Raw genomic sequence first — 20,537 nt, 5'->3', positions numbered from 1 at the left:
ACTGAACATGGCACATGTGACTCAAGTGTAAACCAGACATTAAATCTTATACTTTTGTCTCATGAGATCATGCTTTCTCTTGTATTGAAAAGGGCATTTTAGCTCAGTGTGTGAAGGTCTGGCAATAGGACAGAAAGTAGTGGTGGGGAGAAAAGATAATGATGGTAACTTACTGGTCTGTGAAATACTTGCACAATATATTGTAGTGTTCTCTTCTGCTATGAAATTTTTGGATACATGTACCAAGTGAAGTAGAATGTTGATAGCCACAGGTCCGTGATCAATCTACTATGGGTGGTGGTGTGGCTGCTTTTGCAGGCAGACATCATGGCCAAGGCAGTGCTGTCTCATCTTGTAACTGTCAGCAGATTCATAACCCATTTCAATATTGTTTCCAGGGTATATGCAATGTACAACTCAGTAAAGGGATCCTGCTCAGAGCCAGTCAGCTTCACCACTCACAGCTCAGCACCAGAGTGTCCCTTCCCACCCAAACCCTCGCACAGGACCAAAAGCTCCTTAACTTTACAATGGAAGGTAGGTAATGCTTGGGCTGGGCAAGTAGACAGTGAAAAATAGAGTTTACTGGCGGTGTACATAGCTGTTGAAAATAATTGAAAGCTGAGACAGTCATTTTCAGTAAGGGACTTGAACTTGCTGTACTCTGACAAATCCCTCCCTGTGCGCTGCCTCGACTTTTACAATGTATGTGTTTCATTACGTCCAGCTTCTTCTCAGTATTCCTTAGGAGGTTGCCAAGCTGTGTGCAAACCCCAAGCTTTGATTTCACTCTAAACTGGAGTCATTTGCCTGGAGGGGAAGTAGTTTTTTTTCCCTCTTGTTCCCCAAATCACCTTTTGCTTATTTTTGTCGTAGGCACCCATTGATAATGGTTCAAAAATCACCAGCTACCTTCTGGAGTGGGATGAGGTAAGTAGTAAGGAGTTGAAATAAATACACAAATAAATGGCACTCAGACTTTACAAGGATTTGCTGAGTAAAGAAAAATAATTAAATACAGGAAAAAAGTAGGAGTAAGCAAATTAAATCCTCATGGCATTAGGTAAAGAGGTGGGAAGGTGAAAAGGGCAGGGAAGGACAAACTTTTCAGTCAACGTATTTCAAGCAGACACAGTGTTCTGTTTCTGTACTCTTGAAATGTAACTTTTTATTGCTCGTTTGGTGTCCTTTCCTTGTTAATTAGCATTACTTATTATTTAATTACTTGCAATGTATGTTAAAGATCTTTTCCTTCCGGATGCTGCCTGCAGAATAAAACATTGCTCCTGCCTCGGGCATCACTTTGCAGCCCTTCCTACAGAGGATGTATTCAGGGTGTCCTTTACACACACAGTGGCAATTAGTCCCCTGTGGCAATTAGACACAAAAGGGAATAAGTTTCCCTGTCCCAGAGATCTTCCATTGCTAGGGAGCAGCGTGCTCTTGGGGAGAGTGCCAGAAGCTACGTTTTCTGGGTGGTGGGTCCTGGCTGTGAGTCTTCCCTCCATCCCTTTCTGCCACCTCTCCATTGTGCAAGCTGTGTTTCTGCAGAAAGCATGAGTCAGTGAATACCATTTTTGAAGGGGAAAAAATATATATCTGATGACAGAAGAGGCTGGAGCAACGTGTAAAGAAAAAACCCATGATTAGTTGGGAAATGAAGATTGTGAAGGGGTGGTTAGTTGTAGCCTGAAAAGCATCTCTGGAAGGTTTTAGTAATCTAAAATGGCAAAGGGAATGTTCTGCTGTGAATTTTTACCTTCATTTCACTGCTAACATGTTCCCAGATCGTTTTGCTATGTGTTGGCTGTTTGGAGCTGCTCGCTGTGCAAACATTTATTGTGTGCAGTGTCACAGCAAGCGGGGCCTGCCTGATGAGAAACCCACTGAACTGGATTAAAATGAAACCCTTTCAGAATGGCTTGCTGCCTCTCAGAAGAGGAAAGGTTGTCAGTGAAGAGAAAACAAAAAAAACTAGAGTGTGAGGTCAGTGAAAAGGAGATTGAAAAGATTTTTCTCCAAAAGTATCGACCAAGGTGATCCAATTACATCTCCTGTGACACCTTGACTGTCCGGTTGTGATCTTTTGCAAGGCTTCCAGTAACTTGGAGCCATGGGAAGGTAACAGCAACCAGCAGTGGGAATGTGAATGATTCCCAACCTGCAAAAGGAAGGGAAGCCACAGGAGGACATGTCAGAAGAAAGAACACCAACAGACTGTCACTACAGTGCAAATATTTTTGACATTCATTTTGTCCACATGGAGCCAAGTCACAATTTTTGATGCATATAAGGCAATTATGAAATGCTCTTGTCCTGTAAACCCTTTAAGCCAGAGTGTGTGCCTAGAGTTTTGTCTCCTAAAGGAATTGTTATGATGTCTGCTTTTGACAGGGCAAAAGTAATTTGGTTTTGGCTAGCTCATGTACCAACGGGGGAAAACGAAAGCATCCTGATTTCCCTTAGGCTATCTATTTTCATTTCCTTGTTTTCTCAGTAACAATCCTGAAATGTGAGACCTCAGTGGATAGGTAGCCAGCAAAGATGGAAGGAAGTGGCCTTGCACAAATTAACTTGATACAAGTCCAAGAGTTTAATATGACTCCTGACTGAAACGCAGTTGTCTGGTTCTGAGATAGTTAATGTCACAGGTGTAGCATCTCTGAATTTATTTTCCCTATGATATGAGACAGAAATGCAATTTTGAGTTGCTGAATTAAAACTTCCTATTAAGGCTTACTGAAGAAAGTCTGAAGATACTGGCTGGGTGCTCCTGCATCTGCAGGAGCCTCATCTGCCTGCCACAGTGAGCTCAGCAAGGTGTTCCACTGGCTTTTTCACACACCACTGCAAGTTGTGTCTCCAGTGTAGGGTGCAGTTAGCTACTGGAGTTATGCACCTGAGTACAAAAGAGAATTATACTGTAGTGCCCTGTACCCATTCACTTGGTTGTGTGAACTCCACGTAAGCAAAAGCACTGAGTTGCTTACAATGCCACACTGTGTCCTGGTGAAATCAAGAAATAAATGCAACAGGGAAGAGGAGAACTCTTGCCAGGCAACAGCAAGTGCTCTGCCAGATCTCAGCTAGAGCAACATTCATTAGCTACAGGGCACAGAATAAAACATAAACACGGGAAAATCGGCAATCAGAAGGAAATTAAGCTGTGGCTGCAAAGCAGACGGGACTTTGCCTGAGTGGGGAATGAGAAATCTACCCCATGGTAAAGCTAAAATGGCAATCTGCCTTGAGAAGTCAAGTCCCTTACTAGGAAGGATAGCCTGTGGGTGAGCTATGGAAAGCCCTTGCAACACAGAAGCAACGTGCACGTCCCAGAAAACCGTCCTTTAAGGGCTGCAGCCTCAGGCTGTAGAGGCTGCCCAGCTGTATCCCAGGGACAGCTGGAGCTGTGCTAACCACTGCTGCCAACAGAAAGGCTCCAGCATGATGAGTAACAGGTTGTCTCTTTCTGAGGCAGTTCGGATTGTGGAGTATGTCAGATGCTCAATAGCATCTCAACTAGCTCCTCCTGTCATTTTTACAGGGTAGAGGCATAGTTTATAGCATCTTTAAATGCAGGCAGGAGCATAGGTGGTGTCACTGGTATATGCAAAAAGTGAACAGCTGCTGTAAGATAAGAGCAGAAGCAGCACGTTTGACAAACCCGGGCCAGGTGAGGTTGTAAATTGTGGAGAGAGGACAGATTCTCATGTCTTCATGGCTGCAGTAGGGAAGTCCCAAGGGCTGAGGTGGTCTGACAGTGACTCTGGATACAGCACTCCTAAGCAAGCCTCATGTCACCCCACATACCTACCACGGGATCCCTGCTTCTCTGGATGTTCTTTCAAGGGCCTGGCGAGAAGTGCTTCAGGGTTTTTTTCTTTGACTGCATCTAGCTGAGAATAGGCACAGAGCTGTTCCCATTCTCTGTTCTCTTACATACATCAGAAACCTTCTCTTGTCTCATCAGATGAGATTTAGATGAAGCACAAATGAGTGGCTTTTGTTACCTCACTGGAGTTAGGTGTGTTGTGTTCTGACTTAATTTGACGAAGGGAAGGTTGTTCCATGGAAACATGAGGAAAAAATTTTTCACTGTGAGGCTGCCCAGGGGGGTTGTGGAGTGTCCTTCTCTGGAGATACTCAAAACCCACCTGGATGTGTTCCTGTGTGATCCTGTGTGAGCTGATCTGGCTCAGGCAGGGGGTTGGACTGAATGATCTTTCGAGGTCCCTCTCATTAACATTCTGTGATTCTGTGATTGTACTGCTCAAGACCCATCTTCCTCGGTTTAGTTTTGGGTTTTTTCCTGATCTGCAGACTCTGGAAGACAGAGCAGTTGATAGGTAAAGCCATGCCTGCTGTTCCACCCTTTTCCCGCCAAATGGGATAAAGTAGTTTGTAATGTGACTGCTGGTACATGTTAGTTTGACAATGCAAATTCTTTCTCAGTACTGATGTAGGTCTTTGCATTCCAGTTGTAATGCCTTGCTAATAAACTGGTTCAGCTTTAAGTGCCTGAAGCACTGTGGAGGACAGTCTTTATTATTTAACAGCAGGGTGAAAGATCAGTTCAGCCCCTCTTCTCAAGTGTGTTGAAATTCAGTAGCATCTGAGCATACCTCCACCTCTAAGTGCTGGGATTGGCGATAGCAGTCTAGCAATAAAAATCCTTTAGTGTTTAAAGCAAACTCCACCTTCAGGCTCTTTCTCCGTGAACTTTACAAACCTGAACCAGTTAGTTGATCAGTTTATGCCAGGATTGATTATTCAGGGTAAGCAAAAGGCTAATCAGAAAAAAAAACAACCCAGCATTAAAAATCCACCAAACACAAACCATCACTGTAAAGGATGTGATGCTTTCTCCTGGTGCCCAGCGTTCCTCAAAATCAGTAAACTGCAACTGCATTGAACAGTGCTGCTGGCCCTGCTGGAAGAATCAGGCCTTTGTTACTAATTAGATGTAAAATGATCGTTCTGTGTTTTAAATGGTAGTAAATAAATGTTTCTCTTGTACATATGGATAGCAAGAGTGTCCTATTTATTCTTTGTGGGAAAGTGGAGGACTGTTCCTGAGCCAGAGACAAGGACATGCCTCTCACTCAGAGTGTGTTGGTATTTTGTAACTCAAAAGCAGCTTTAATTCTCATCCAGTGTCTCATTTGAATGTGCTGAAGAGAGAGACAGATAAAATACCAGACTAGTTAATCACAGTATCACAGTATAACTAAGGTTGGAAGAGACCCCAAGGATCATCAAGTCCAACCTGTCTCGACAGACCTCACGACTAGACCATGGCACCAAGTGCCACGTCCAATCTCCCCTTGAACACCTCCAGGGACGGCGACTCCACCACCTCCCTGGGCAGCACATTCCAATGATGAATGACTCGCTCAGTGAAGAACTTTCACTGCACCTCGAGTCTAAACCTCCCCTGGTGCAGCTTGAGACTGTGTCCCCTTGTTCTGGTGCTGATTGCATGGGAGAAGAGACCAACCCCCTCCTGTCTACTACCTTTCAGGTAGTTGTAGAGGGCAATGAGGTCACCCCTGATCCTTCTCTTCTGCAGGCTAAACAATGATTTGGTGATAGGTGGTTTAGCCTGGAGAAGAGGAGGCTCAGGGGATACCTTACTGCTCTCTACAACTACCTGAATGGAGGTTGTAGACAGGTGGGGGTTGGTCTCTTCTCCCAGGCAACCAGCACCAGAGGACACAGTCTCAAGCTGCACCAGGGGGAGTTTAGGCTTGAGGTGAGGAGAAAGTTCTTCCCAGAAAGAGTAATTGGCCATTGGAATGTGCTGCCCAGGGAGTGGGGAAAGTCTTGGGTGAAGTTGAGGTTTGTGTGTATTTTGTGATATTTCATAGGTCTTGTTCGGTCTTCTAAATGTTTGTAGATACAGAAAATGCAGTCCCTTGTATAAGAGCTTGCACAATAAATGATTTACAGAGACATTAGGGTGTGTTTTAGTAATTGTTGACAGTTTGCTCCACAGCTTTGTGTCAGATTGAATATCAGTCTGTTGCATTTCATTGCCAGTATGAACCAAAGACAGAAGTTACTGCTGGCATGGCCAGCAGCAGGCTGCCAGCTTGCCTCCTGATTGCAAATCTGATGCTGGCACCTTTTACTCAGGTTTTTTACAGTGAAATCTTGTGAAGGACTGTGCTTTATTTCTCTGTCCACTGGACCTGCCCATTCCTCCCCTCCTGCTTATTTACTACGTGTGCTGCAGGGAATGAATAGAATATACTAGAATTAACCAGGTTGAGATCATTGAGTCCAACCTATCACCCAACACCATCTAATCAACTAAACCATGGCACCAAGTACCCCATCCAGTCTCTTCCTAAACACCTCCAGTGATGGTGACTCCACCACCTCCCTGGGCAGCACATTCCAATGGCAAATCTCTCTTTCTATGAAGAACTTCTTCCTAACATCCAGCCTAAAGCTCCCCTGGTGCAGCTTGAGACTGTGTCCTCTTGTTCTGGTGCTGGTTTCCTGGGAGAAGAGACCAACCTCCACCTGTCTGCAACCTCCCTTTAGGTAGTTGTAGAGAGCAAGAAGGTCTCCCCTGAGCCTCCTCTCCTCCAGGCTAAGCAACCCCAGCTTGCTCAGGCTCTCCTCATAGGGCTTGTGCTCCAAACCCCTCCCCAGCTTTGTTGCCCTTCTCTGGAAACGTTCCAGCAAGTCAACATCTTTCCTAAACTGAGGGGCCCAGAACTGGACACAACAAAACCCATTTAATGTCTGAAGACCCTTGTTTCAGTAAAAGCTATCTTCAAGGGAAGCTTTGAGTTTGGAGCTGGAGTTTCTTCTCTCCAAGAAAAATTGAAGTATTCCTCTTTTGAGTGTGTAGCTTGAAATACAGCTGAGATAGCAGCAGAGCTCTTCAAGGCTGTGTTAAAATGCTGTGTTACGCTATTGTGCAAACCTTGATGGATTTGTGGAGATGAATTGTTCTCATTTCCTCGGGCAGGCCTTGATGGCCATCACAGTCTAGGTTGTCTAGGCTGGTGAAGAAGTCAGACAGTGTCTGCTCTCTCTCTGAAACTTGTGGATTAGAAATATTTGAGGAAATGATACAGTGTATTTTAAGCAACTTACAAAACATTATTTAGAGGATTAAAACTTGGATGCCGAGTGTGCAAAGAATAGGAGAAGGATTCTGGGAAAGTTTTAAGAGTCTTGGGTGGCAGCCAGTACCAGCCTGCCAGTTGTTCCTGTCTATAATTATGCCAGCATTAGTGCTTTCATAAATCTTGGGAGAGAAGGAGCGGAGAGGCTATTTCCAGGCTATTAATGCCAGGATAATTAGAAATATCGGCCAGCCTCTCCAATTAGTGCCAACAGAATCCAAAATACCAGCCAGTCTGAGTAATTTGAATACCAGTCAGTCTCTGAGTGAGCCTGGGGAATGTACAATGCCAGTTCTGAAAAGAAAATACATACAGTATCAGAATCTGTACTGTTAAAGTCAAAGATAACCTAAGTCTTTGGCAAACTTGGGCAAGTTTTAACCAATCAGCTTGACAAATAGGAGTTTCTTTGGCCCATTGCTCTCAGCTCAGGCCTTGTGCTGCAGGTGAGATTTTCCATGTTTTTACCCAGCCATCACTGTTTATCAACCCCACGCTTAGCATTTGGTCACTCTGTTCTCTTGCAGAAAAAGCAGAAGAAAACAAGGGGGAAAAAAACCTACATTCCTAAGCAGAAATCAAAAAGGGACTGAAAGTCTTCAGGTGCTTCACAAACAGTGAACTCTTTAATGAGTTAGTGACAAATTATTTAATGCATCTGTACCTATAAAAGAGAGCTTGTGTAGGAGAAAAAGATGAAAATCCCTTCATCTGCACTGATGAGTGGCTATTTGACTAAAACACAGGATTGCTGATTAGGTTTTGTATAGGGTGGATTTTAAATCCATTCTTGCTGAGCTAGGCAGTGTGGTGACCTATTACTTTTTGTCCAAAAGGAGTTTTATCCTAGAACTTTGTACTAAGGGATTTTAGATTTGAGAAAGTTTTCTCATTTACAGAAGACTTTTACTTTAGGGGTCATGATTCTCTTCCAGTTTCCCCCTTCATTTACTTGAGCCATACAGCAATGCCACAGCTGGAGCAGGTGGGTGAATCGTAGAATCATAGAATTGTTAGGGTTGGAAGGGACCTCAAGGGTCATCTAGTTCCAAACTCCCTGCTGTGGGCAGGGACACCTCACACTAGATCAGGTTGCTCACAGCCACATCCAGCCTGGCCTTCAGAACCTCCAGGGATGAGGTTTCCACCACCTCCCCGGGCAACCTGTGTGAAGCTGAAGAAGATTCTGTGTGAAAGCAAGTTGTAGAACGATTGTAGGATCACATTATATAAATAAAAGTAAGTTATGGCAGTTTGCCAGCATGCTAAAGGTCTCTTCAGTGCCTCCAAATTGGTGTGCCATGCTGGAGGTCTGCATGATCCTTTGCAGCTTAATAACCACATTTTGGAGATTTACTGCAAACATTTTATGGACTTTTTCCTGTGTCTTCCGATTCAAGCGAGAAGAAGTAGGAATTGATAGGGGATGGAGAATGGACCAGTGAAAAGTAAATGTCCCACTCAAGCATTTCTGAGATGATTAATGATGAAGTGATATACAGAGGAAGAGCAGTGTCTGGGAGGACAGGCAGAGCAGCAGTAGGTGAGGCTGTTGGACCACAGTGAAGGTCACCTGTATAAATAATTTTCCTGTTACTCTGCTTAGGCATAGAAACGTTGAGTCTTCTGTCAGGCTCATGTATCTGGAGAAGTAAATAGCCTTGTCTGTGGGCAGATGGTAATTTTACTGAGATAAGACTTAAATACTGTGGAGACAGGTGCCAAAAATAGTAAAGGCAAAGCAGAGCTCTTAAGTCAGAAGTTGCAGTGATGGACATAACTGTATCTCCTGCACCAGTTTGAGCCGTGGGTGTGCTCTGCTAATTTTCTGCTCTGGTATTTTTTAATGGGATTGTCCATTAATTCTGTATCCAGGTATTGAAATTAAAATTCCTTTAGACTGCTTTAGCTCAGGTAGATATTATTTAAGTAGAGCTGAGCAATCCATGCCCTGTTTCCTGAAAGATTTCAAACTGACCATTTCCACATGTGTCACAGGATGAGGCCAGATATTCTTTGTTGTCTTGGGGTCTCTGACCTGCAAAAGCTCAGCTTTGTTTTCACCCCACAGCACACAAAGCTGGGTTGGAATGAAAAGAATTTTATTTTAAGTGTGGCAGGGTGGGAGAGAACTTCTGAATGTCCTTGTCCTCAGCTCTGCTGGTTTGTACCCAGTGTGCTTGAGAATGGACTTGGGAGCTAGAGAGGTATCTCCAGACCCTCTCTCACCGCCGTCCCATATTGGCTTTTTCAGAGCTCATCATTGCTCCAGTCATGTTGATGTGAAGCTCCCATGAAACACACCTCTGGCATGCAAGTTCTTAACAAAGTTCCATCCTTTTCAGCAAATCCTCTTTGCTCATTACATGCTATGTGCTCTGTACAGTGGGACTGGTACAGAACCTGGCACGTTACTACTCGGTGATGAGTGAATCTGTGCTACCCTGGAGGGCAGGGAGCTGAGCAGAGGATTGCTCCCAGTCTTGTGTCTCTGCCTGCAGGTTGGCAAGGGCCTGGACGGTGGGGAGCGAGAGCCCTCTTGTGGGATAGAGTGTTTGTGAAGGACCAGGGATGGCTTATGTGAGATTGGAGGTGTGAAGGGGTAACACTTAGAAGAGATGTTGATTGCCGCTTTCCTGTGCCCCTGTGGCCAGGTCAGTTAAGAGATTAACTTCACCCTTCACTTGTGTGTTTTGTGGTTAACAAGTAGGATAAATTGCACTTCAAGTAGGATGAGAGAAGCTGTAGATGCATCTTGTGAAGATAAGAACCTGAAAAGAGGAGGCATCTGACAGCAGACTGCCTGCTGATCTGTGCTATTTGAGGTGGTGTGGCAGGGCTGGCAGTGCCTTACACAGCTTTCTTTGCACAGTGCCTGTATGGAAGTCTCAAGTTCTAATATCTTTTAACAGCTCTTTCCAAAATAAGAACCACGTGCTTTTCATTTCATAACTGTCTGATTACAGATTGCTCTCTTTCCAGGGAAAGAGGAACAGTGGTTTCAGAGAATGTTACTTTGGAAGCCAGAAGCATTGCAAGCTGACTAAGCTTTGTCCAGCTTTGGGCTACACCTTCCGGTTAGCGGCTCAGAATGACATTGGTACTAGGTAAGTTACCCAAGGGACATGACTTCTTCACAAAAAGACTTGGCCCATCAGTGACAGTGTTGAAGAGGAATTTGGGGGAGGGATTTTTGTTTGTTCATTTGTTTTCACTTGCTGGTTTTAAGTTAAATACCTGACATTTGCTCTATTCTTAATGCTTTAGAGTAAGTCACACCTTCCCTGCTGGTATCATTCACCTCCCAGGGATCACTGCCTAGCTTCACTGGGATGAGGTTAGCCTAAGAAGAGAGGCTCCTCTTGAGGTGTTAAATGGTGTTTTCTGGTCTATTCCTGATACAAAAAGAATACATCTGTTATGTAAAAATCCCACTAGAGACCTCCCTGAACCAAGAAAAACAAGCAAGAGGAAGCTGAGTTACAGAATTTGAAAGGAACCTTGATATATTTATTTTTCTGGTTTAAAGCAAAGCCCTTCTGTCTCTTTTTCAGCAGTACAGTCCCTTCCTTCTTCTGCAGGACTGGCAGGGCTGGCTGGTGGGGTGGGAGAGAAGGGTGAGAGAGCACCAGCAGGACCAAGAGAGGACAGGCATACCCAGAGGCACTGCCAGATGGGTTTCAGGTTCTCCTTTTCTTTGCATACGAGCAAATGCACTCAGATTAAGATGATAAGAAATCCTCCAGGAACTGCTAGGGACTACTGGGCTAAAATGTGACACAGCTGCAAAACAGAGTGTGCCCAAAGAGACATTGTGCTGTAGGAACTGTGTGCTCATGGAAGGAGAGTAGGCCAGGAAAAGTTGAGCTGTGAAGAAGCTAAACATCCAGTGCTCTTGTATACTGCTTTATTGTCCTCCTTAGCTAAACAGGATCTAATCGTTATTACAAGAAGGACAGAAAAGGCAGCACTAGTGGTGTATAACAATGTGCTGTGCTGAGGGAGATTCCTGTATTGTCTTCTCTTCAAAACATAAACCTCTCAGTAATGTATAACCTTATAAAGTGTTTTTCAGGTTTCTTTGTTTTCCCTTTAAGATGCAGGGGGGACAGTTCATGTGCACAGAGTTCCTTTTGCCAACTACTTCCTTCCGTGTTGAAGTGATACTTGATCTGGAGAGAGAGAGAGGCTTGAGTGTGATCAGAAAGGAGCTGCCAGTTTTGTGCAAAGTTCCCAGTTTTGGCATCTCTTTTCTTGCTGGATTTTTGCAATATCTTAGAGGATGCTTCAACCCTCCCTCCCTTTTTTCTTCTTCTTTTCCCTCTTTCTTTTTTTTTCTTCTTTTTTTTATTTCCCCTCAGCCTATTGAGAAGTGAGTGAACTGAGAACTACATTCTTGGTCAGCTGCTCTGTGTTAATCTGGGAGATAAGCACCCACAGCACATGGCTTATTTTTATAGGCAGCACTCAAAACTATGACACGGTAATGTCATGCAACACTTGTGCTGTAAGATGGTTTGGGTTGGTTGTAACTTGATGATCTCTGAGGTCTCTTCCAACCTTGGTGATTCTTTGATTCTGTGTAATGCTTGTGGGCTTAGTAGTTAACATGCCTTTTTTCTTGTTCAGATCTTAGTTCTAGGAGGTGGGGGTTTTTTAAAAATATATAATATTTCAACAATATTTTTGAGGAAGGAGGCTCAGGCAAAGGAGATGTGGCTTTTGGTGTCTGTTAAATTCATGTGAGCAAAATGGATTTCTACTTCATAAACAGAGATTTGAAAATTGCTAAGCTGCAAATTCTGGTGGTGCTGTCCTCCTGAAAATTCACCAGAATCTGTACATTTTAAACTTTGTTCTCAAGTTTCCATTGTGCTTCTTATATTCTGCATGGAGTCTTAAGAGAATTCTTCCTACACTTGCTTGATACACTTTGAGGCGTCACGGGCTGGGATTTAGATGAGATGAGATGAGAGCATGCATCTCTCTCTGGCTGCAATCTGAACTGGGTGAAAGAGCAACTTTATACTCAGACTAAAATGTAAAGAAGTTTGGGTGGGTGGAGTTGGAAAGGAGCAGAGCCAGCCTGGAGGGCTGGAAGGTACCTGTGCCTGCACCAGACAGCTCCTGCGTGATGCTGAACGGGTGTGGTCATGACTGGCTAAATTTTTCCCTGCTTTCTTTGGAGGAGGATACCTGAAAAAGTGGGGTTGCCTTCACTGAAGCACCCAGCTTTCAGAGGTGTAGCCTGAATAGAAATTGTATTCTGAGTCTATAAAAGCTGGAAACTGCATCTCAAATTAAACATCCGAAAGTTGAACACCTGGGGCTTTATTTCTTGTGATTTAACTCCCCCTTTGTTAAATGAGATTTTCCTCTCCTTCACAGTAAGCTAAGATTTTTAGGCAGATACAATTTTTTCCAATATTTTGGTGATGAGATCTGTAGAAATGGCTTTGAGGACACATATAACCCTGTTTGTTTTTTTTTCTCTTCTTAGTTATGGGTGCTCATCTTTTCCACCTGGGCCATTTGAATAGTGTCTGGATTTTCTGAAGATGTGCAATATTTCTCTCAATACACTGGGGTTTGTTTTCTTTCAGTTTTATTTCTTTAACATTCCTCTCTCTCTCCTTCCCTGTCTCTGTGCAGTGGGTACAGCCAGGAGGTGGTATGCTACACTGCAGGTAATATTCCTCAGACCCCTTCTGCACCAAGGCTTGTTCGAGCTGGCGTTACGTGGATTGCATTGCAGTGGAATAAAGTAGAAGGATGCACTCCAGAGGAAGTGATTTCCTACACCCTGGAAATTCAGGAAGAGGATAATGTAAGTACCATGTTATTATGAAGTACACTTATGACTTAGACTGAGTTCTTATTTATCAATTCAAGCTCTCAGAGGAGATTGTGGGTTGCTGCTTTGGAGGCTCTTTTAGGAGTACTAAGTACTTGGCAGGGCAGAGCTGTGTGATTTGTTCTGCTCCACAGTAGAATTCTGAATCCTTAGCTAAAAATCTCTACTGTCACCCATGATTACTGTACAAAGCTTCCAGGAGTCTGTAAGGCATAAGGCAGCTTGTCCTAACCAGTTGAGTCTGCTGTGTCCTCTTCACTGCTGTGTGGTCTGCTTGTGTTCTGTCATCTGTCACTTCTATTTCTGTAACGTGTTAAACTGTCACCATTGGGTTTGTGCTCATTTTTGCAGCATGATTATATTATTCAGGTCAGTTGCAACATCCTTCTAGAAGGAAAATTATCGTGGCCTTGCAGCTTGAAATAAATAATACTTAACAAAGCACAGGACTACAAAGGCCCTTTGCTATAATGTGGTCTACCTACAGACTATAATGCAGAGAGCTTTTCCTCAGTAACAGGAATTTGTTTGGGTTTGTTTTTTCTAGGATAGTGTGTTTCACCCAAAGTACACTGGAGAGGAGCAAGCCTGCACTGTGAAGAATCTCAGAAGAAGCACACAGTATAAATTCAGGGTAAAATATTTTTCCCCTTGTCACTGCTCAGTATTTTATGTGTGGTTTCTTTTCCAGGCACTGTAGGGACTCATTAGTACCAGCTCCAAAAATGAGTCATCAAACATAAATTTACTTTATACAGTGACCTAATAAATTGAACTGTTAGCTATATTTTCACTTGAATTGCAGGAGATGCTCATTGCTCAGCCTTTTTGAAACAAGCAGAGGTCTCAGTAGCATGAACTGTCAGGTATGATGTTATAAAAGTGTGGCTCAGGGCATGAGGAGGTTGTAGTCAGCTGCTTTGCTCCCCAGGGAGGTGGTCGAGTCACCATCACTGGAAGTGTTTAGGAAGAGACTGGATGGATCACTTAGTGCCATGGTTTAGTTGATTAGATGGTGTTGGGTGATAGGTTAGACTTGATGATGATCTCGAAGGTCTTTTCCAACCTGGTTAATTCTATTCTATTGCATTCTGAAAACCCAATCCATGGTCACAAAACCAAACGTACTTACTGTATCACGGTATATTAGAGGTTGGAAGGGACCTCAAGAGATCATTGGGTCTAACCCCCCTGCCAAAGCAGGATTACTTAGGGTAGTCCACACAGGAATGTGTCCAGGTGGGTCTTGAAAGTCTCCAGAGAAGGAGACTCCACAACCTCCCTGGGCAGCCTGTTCCAGTGCTACACCACCCTCGCTGTAAAGAAGTTTTATCTCATGTTGAGGTGAAATCTTTGGTGTTCAAGCTTGAACCTCTTGTTTCTCAGCCTATTACTGTGCACCACAATGGAGCAAACACTGCAAGAAGCAAACAGCTTCCTTCCCCAGCTCAGGGGCTTGTCCTCCCATGACATACAGAAATGGAAGCTTTTCTATACCATACATATATGTGGCTGGGTTTGGAGCTGTTATTTTGGTGGGGGTTTTTTAGCAAGTATTTGTATCTCCTGCACTGTGGCTGCTCCTAAATACAGTTCCCCTCTCCCCCTAGAAAAGATACCCTAAAGTCTTTTTGCAGATACAAAAATGAGTGGTCTGCCTCACTGCTGCTGAAGCCATCAGCACAGCACAAGTGGTGGGTGCTGCTATCGAGGAGAAGTTGGTGTGGATTTTACCATCTGGTGGAAAACAGCTGCAGTGTGGCCGGCTGGCTGTCCCCAGGGCCAGGCTGGCTGTCCATCTGTCCTTCCATCCTGCTGTAGCAGCTCAGCAAAGCCGGAGGCGAGCGCAGCTCCACAAGATGGCGTTGGGCCACGCCAGCCGGAGCGCTGAGTCCCTCTGGAGGTGGCGAGATCTGTCTGTCTGCAAAGCCAACACTGCCACGCAGAAACCGCCTCGGGAAGCGTTTTTGTGTCATTTGTAAACAGCACAGCGGGGAGAAGGTTGTCCTTAGTTTGCGTCGATTCAAAGCGTTTGGCCTCTGTAGATAAAATCTTCCCTCAAAGACTCACAGAAAACAACTTGGCAGATGTTCCTTTGCGGGACAGCAGAGCTTGTGAGCTTGTATGAAGAGCTACCCAGAGAATCATAGAAGTGTGAGGGTTGGAAGGGGCCTCAAGGATCATCTAGTTCCAACCCGCCTGCCACGGGCAGGGACCCCTCACTCTAGATCAGGTTGAAGGGGAAAGTTGTAATGGTGTCACTCAGAGGTGGTGCCTTGTAGCTTAGTGTTGTCAAAGCTGCTGTGGCTGCCTGGGGGGAAAGACTGCTTAGTGCTTCTCTGCAGCCCTGCTTTCAAATTAAACATTGAAAACTGCAAATTGTTTTCCTCGGCTGTGTGCGTTAGGAGAGAAGATAGAAATGACTGCTCCCGAGAACAGCAGAGCTTCCCAAGTGGAAAAGTTTCTGCTAGCTTATATTTACAATTAGCATTTTATAATACATGTTTTATTACTCGCTTCCTTGGCAGCAGATCTCTGTCCTAGAGACTAGCATGAGCTGGTGCGACTGCAGCCACCAAGCATAGAGCCACTTGGGGTTTCTCGTATGATCCTGATCTGATTCATCCCCTGACCAGGCCCTCATGTCTTCTCTCAGCACTGCAAACTTCTCCCTGAAGTCAGCAGAAGGGGTTCTTGAGTGGAGATGAAGGCTTTGGCTGAGAAAGTTTCCTTTTGTGTGCCTCCTGCTGGTTTTGGGGGGCTGTAGATTATGTGCTGCTTGTTTGTGTGTTGTTGCCGCTCGAGCTTTTAATTGCGTGATTACTGCTACTCCGAGTTAGTATTTGAAAGAGCAGTATAAAATATCTCTGAGACAAACATAGCATAGTTACTGTCATCATTTTCATCCTTTATAAGCAACTAACTGCAATTTGCCACATGACTTTTTTTTTTTATAAAGGGAAAGCCAGCAGTGCTCTTATCTTAACACACGTCATAATCTCTTGCTGCTGAAGGGGGGGGGGGAAATCGCTGTGGCTTCTAAAGAAACAACATGACAATCTAGTATCTGTTATTAGAGACTCACACACTTTGTTGGGTTCTGACACACTTCCCAGTTTAATGATGTTTGTGCAATCACTGCAAGGAGTCTCATGCAGAACTGTCAGAAAAGCAGTTACAGTAAACGATGGTAAACTTGTTGTGGTTTTGTTTCAGCTGTTTGCTTCTAATGTGGAAGGAAAGAGTTCTCCCAGTGAAGTGCTGGTCTGTACAACAAGCCCAGACAGGCCAGGACCTCCAACCAGACCTGTTATTAAGGGGCCAATAACATCTCATGGCTTCAGTGTGAAGTGGGGTAAGCCAGTCCAGTTTGTTGCAGTGGAGATTTTCGGGGGGTTGAATCCAAAATGCTGCTTATTTTATTGACTAACTTGCACTCAAGTGTATGTTCGAGCATTTCACCTTCCATTTTGTGTCCCTTGGTAGCATCAGTCCAGCTGCAAGCCTCCAGTGCTGCATCTCTTTCAGTATTTTTTCCCATACATGTTTGTAGCATCCTTATCCATCAGCCTTACTGTGACTCATGCTGAAAACTAACATCTGCTACCCACTTCTGCTACAGATTTCCTTGGTGTAGTGAGCTTGGGGGCAGTTTGTGGAGGAGGAGGAGCACAATCAGAGGAGGTTCTGTAATCTGTTTGTTACATTTTACTCCTAATCTTGATTTGCTGACAACTTGCCTTGGTTTTTTTTTCAGAACCACCACAGGATAATGGTGGTTCAGAAATCCTGAAGTATCTGTTAGAGATTTCTCAAGGAAGTCCAGAAGGTAAACTTGAAACACATTTTCATAGAATCATAGAATTGTTAGGGTTGGGAGGGACCTCAAGGATCATCTCGTTCCAACCCCCCTGCTATGGGCAGGGACCCCTCACACTAGAGCAGGTTGCCCAGAGCCACATCCAGCCTGGCCTTAAAAACCTCCAGGGATGAGGCTTCTGCCACCTCCCTGGGCAACCTGTTCCAGTGTCTCACCACCCTCCTGGGGAAGAACTTCTTCCTAACATCCAATCTGAATCTACCCACTTCTATTTTTTTTTTTTCCATTCCCCCTAGTCCTATCCTTACCTGACACCCTCAAAAGTCCCTTTTCAGTCTATTTTGGCTACTAGAAAGTACTGACCCCATGGGCTATTGTTGCTATCATTAAGGCCCTAATGCTGCAGATATGATTGAAAATTAGTTGCTTGCAGAGTTCCTGGGAGAGTTTGGTTTGGATTTGGTGGAGTTTGTCTCTTGGGTTTTTTTGGTTTGTTTGTTGTGGGTTTTTTTGAAGTATGCTATTTTTCTCTGAGACTGGTGAAATTTTAGGGTTTAGGGCTGACCCTACTGCTTAATATACTGCCTTTAATATATTTTAGAATCATTTGTAAGAATATATATATAATTTTAATAGGTATTTCTTGAAGTGGGAATAATATTGGTAGTAATAATAACACTAAAGACTTCCCTGACATGATTTGTGGAACACCACATTCAGGATTTTCTTTCCTCCTTAGGCACTAGTTAAACTTCTTGCATTATACTTCTCTAAACCTGGATCTCTCTCATTTTTTTTAGCAAATCAGTGGGAAGTGGCATATAGTGGATCAGCTACAGAATATACCTGTACTCACTTGAAACCAGGCACTTTGTATAAACTCCGGGCTTGCTGTATCAGCACTGGTGGACACAGTCAGGTAATGTATTGTTGAGCAACAAGGATTGGCGGGTTTATGTTTTTCAGGAATCTCTCTGCTAGTTTTGCTAAAAGACTCCTGCTTTTCAAAGGTGAGTGTTTTGTCCTGCAGCACAGTAAAGCTACACTGATGGCACTTAGTCTTATGTTGCAAGTTGCTGAATTGTGGAAGACTCCTGAGTGTTCCTGATGGGTTTGGGTTTTTTGCAGGCAAATTGCAGTTTAGTGAGGTTCTATTTTGGTGTTTATATTTGCATTGGAAAAGACCATTGTGATTCTCTGATCTAGCTACCTCCTTGAGAGAGGTGACACTCAGCCTGTACTGACCAAAGCTGGAGACTGGAGATGGACTAGGGGTATTTTGTTGTAACAGTTAATTGCCTTTCAGGTGACTGAATTCTTTAAACGTTTGGCTTCCATTTTTCAGCCACTGGTTCCTGTCGTTTTCTTCTTTGACTTCATTGCAGTACCTACCCTTTTATTCCTCCTGCTTTTCTTATGATTGAGTACTTTAGGCTTTGGTGTTATTTCACTAACAAGAAAAATGAAATTGAAGAACCCCACCACACTGGCCATCCAAGTTTCCTGTGCTACAGTTTTGAGTATGCTAATGAAAGAACTCTATTAGTTGCATTTGTACACAACATTCTTCAGAGCATCTCCTGCCCTTTATTGTTTATATAAATGTCTTTTAAGTGGTGGTTGTAGAAAACAGTTTCTTGTGCCACTCTCACTTTGCAGGCATTAATCACACTGGAGAGCTAACTCCAGCTCCTGTTCTCTTCCAGTGTTCTGAAAGTTTACCTGTCCGTACGCTAAGTGTTGCACCAGGGCCCTGCCGGCCACCACGAGTTCTGGGGAAGCCAAAGCACAAAGAAGTCCAGCTACAGTGGGGTAAGCCATGGGAGCATCTCACTGCTGAATAGCTTTAGACTTGATGACTAGTTGCCAAACTTGCCTCAGCTTTTCTTTCTGTCACTAGACCTTGTAGAAAGTGCATTCTCTTCTCTAGGAAGCACGAAGCAAGATCCAGTCATAGAAGCATAGAATGCACTGGCTTGGAAAGGGCCTCTAGAGGTCCTCTAGTCCCACACCCTGCAGTAAGCAGGGACATTCTCAACTAGATCAGGTTGCTCAGAGCCTCATCAAGCCTGACCTTGAATGTCTTCAGGGATGGGGTGTCCACCACTTCCCTGGGCAACCTGTTGCAGTGTTCCACCACCCTCATAGTAAAGGCCTTGTCTGATTTAAATCTACCCTTCTCTAGATCCAGTCAAGTGTGTGCAAGTCAGAAGTACCATTGTTGGGGGGGAGGGGGGGGGGTGTATACAAGTGTGTATTTTCATAGTATGTGAAGTAAAAGATTCATCTTCCTGGCATTCATCTTTACATTGCTAATGAATTCTGTGATTCCTCTGTAGATGTTCCCCCATCAGAAAGTGGCTGTCCTGTCTCAGAGTACAGTGTGGAAATGACAGAACCTGAAGAAGTTGTCTCTGAAGTGTATCATGGGCCTGACCTGGAGTGCACTGTCAGCAACCTTCTTCCTGGAGCAACGTATCGGTTCAGAGTGAGAGCTCTGAACGATGGCGGGGTACGTGTGGCATGCCAGAGCAGGCTTTGGCTTTTACTCACTGTGCCTCAGATGGGCGATTTTGGGAAGTGATTGTGTTAGTGCTGTGATCAGAAAGGTGGAGGGGAAATGAGCAAAAAGAGATCAAGTGGGAAATGCTTAGAGGAACTTCTGAGGAAGAGCTTCAGTTTTGAATCTGGTACCATTTTCAAAGGAGGTTTCAGCTACTAATGACTTGACTGGCCAAAGTCAGCTGCACCAAAGTGTGCAAAATCCCTGCTCAAAGTCAGAAGGTGGAATTTGCTTTATTCCCCTTCCACTGCATTTCTTGTTCATGTCTTAAATCTCAACTGGGTGAAAATGATTACTGAGATTTCCCTCAAGTATTGATATATTTTGAGGAAAGCTTGTATTCTGAACTGATTTTGTTGTTCTTGTTGCTTTAAGTGGAACATGCTTTCTTTTTTTTGTGTTACATGATTTCCTTGGAAGATTTGCCTTCCCAAATACATCAGAAATTGTATCTGATGTCCACAGAGATCTGTTGTGAGATCTCATTGATTCAGTGGGGTTTGGGTTGGTTCTGTTTGCCTTTATGAGAGAGCCTTTGCAAGGGTTTTTTCTAAAGGCATTCCCAGCAGCAGTAAATGTATGTCAGTGTGTCAGTTCCCAGGAAATCTTGATGACAACACAAAGGCTTAAAGCTATTCACTTATAGGAAGAAGTTCTGTTTAAACTTAGCTTAGAAAAACATGCAAAACTTGAAACTGTTTTGTCTTTAAATTAGTCACTTGTTGGTGTGTGTTTGGGAGTTTTTTTGTGTGAAAAACGAATTAAATACACAAGAGATTGGATTTACTTGCTGAAATGAAAGCCATTGCCAACCTAGTAGCTATGGATATATGATACCTTGCCCTTTTCTGGTTTTATTTTTGTTCTTTCTTTTTTTTTCCAAACCAGTGTTTAAAGCTGCAAAGCATTTCTAGTCCCAGCCTTCGTTAAATGAGGGGGGCTGGTTTGGGTTTGGTTAGGGTTTTTTTCACCTGATGCAAACAAGGGGAAGATGTTCTTTACCAGGTGCAAACACCTTTCTTCCTCCCATTTGCTAAAGAAAAGAGCAGAAGTCAATAAATAAGCTGATTGTCTTTTGAAGTGTGCCTTCTTTGTCATTCAAACACAGTGATCAGCGTTAGCCTTTCTCAACAACACATGGCTGTGTCAGGAACTATG

General features: G+C 43.9%; 1 protein-coding gene across 1 annotated transcript in view; it reads left to right on the top strand.

Annotated features, from left to right (window-relative positions):
• FNDC3B (fibronectin type III domain containing 3B) overlaps positions 1-20,537 on the top strand; it is a 229,775-nt gene that overhangs the window by 167,170 nt on the left and 42,068 nt on the right. The window contains exons 10-19 of the mRNA XM_054166761.1: positions 399-537; positions 877-930; positions 10,125-10,249; positions 12,795-12,969; positions 13,544-13,630; positions 16,213-16,351; positions 16,754-16,825; positions 17,617-17,735; positions 18,523-18,628; positions 19,156-19,328. Coding sequence (XP_054022736.1) covers positions 399-537; positions 877-930; positions 10,125-10,249; positions 12,795-12,969; positions 13,544-13,630; positions 16,213-16,351; positions 16,754-16,825; positions 17,617-17,735; positions 18,523-18,628; positions 19,156-19,328 — 1,189 coding nt within the window. The remainder of the gene's footprint in view (positions 1-398; positions 538-876; positions 931-10,124; positions 10,250-12,794; positions 12,970-13,543; positions 13,631-16,212; positions 16,352-16,753; positions 16,826-17,616; positions 17,736-18,522; positions 18,629-19,155; positions 19,329-20,537) is intronic.

The sequence above is a fragment of the Dryobates pubescens genome, chromosome 13 (assembly GCF_014839835.1).
Source record: "Dryobates pubescens isolate bDryPub1 chromosome 13, bDryPub1.pri, whole genome shotgun sequence".
In the NCBI taxonomy this organism is placed as follows: domain Eukaryota; kingdom Metazoa; phylum Chordata; class Aves; order Piciformes; family Picidae; genus Dryobates; species Dryobates pubescens.
This window is presented reverse-complemented; position numbering and strand designations above follow the sequence as displayed.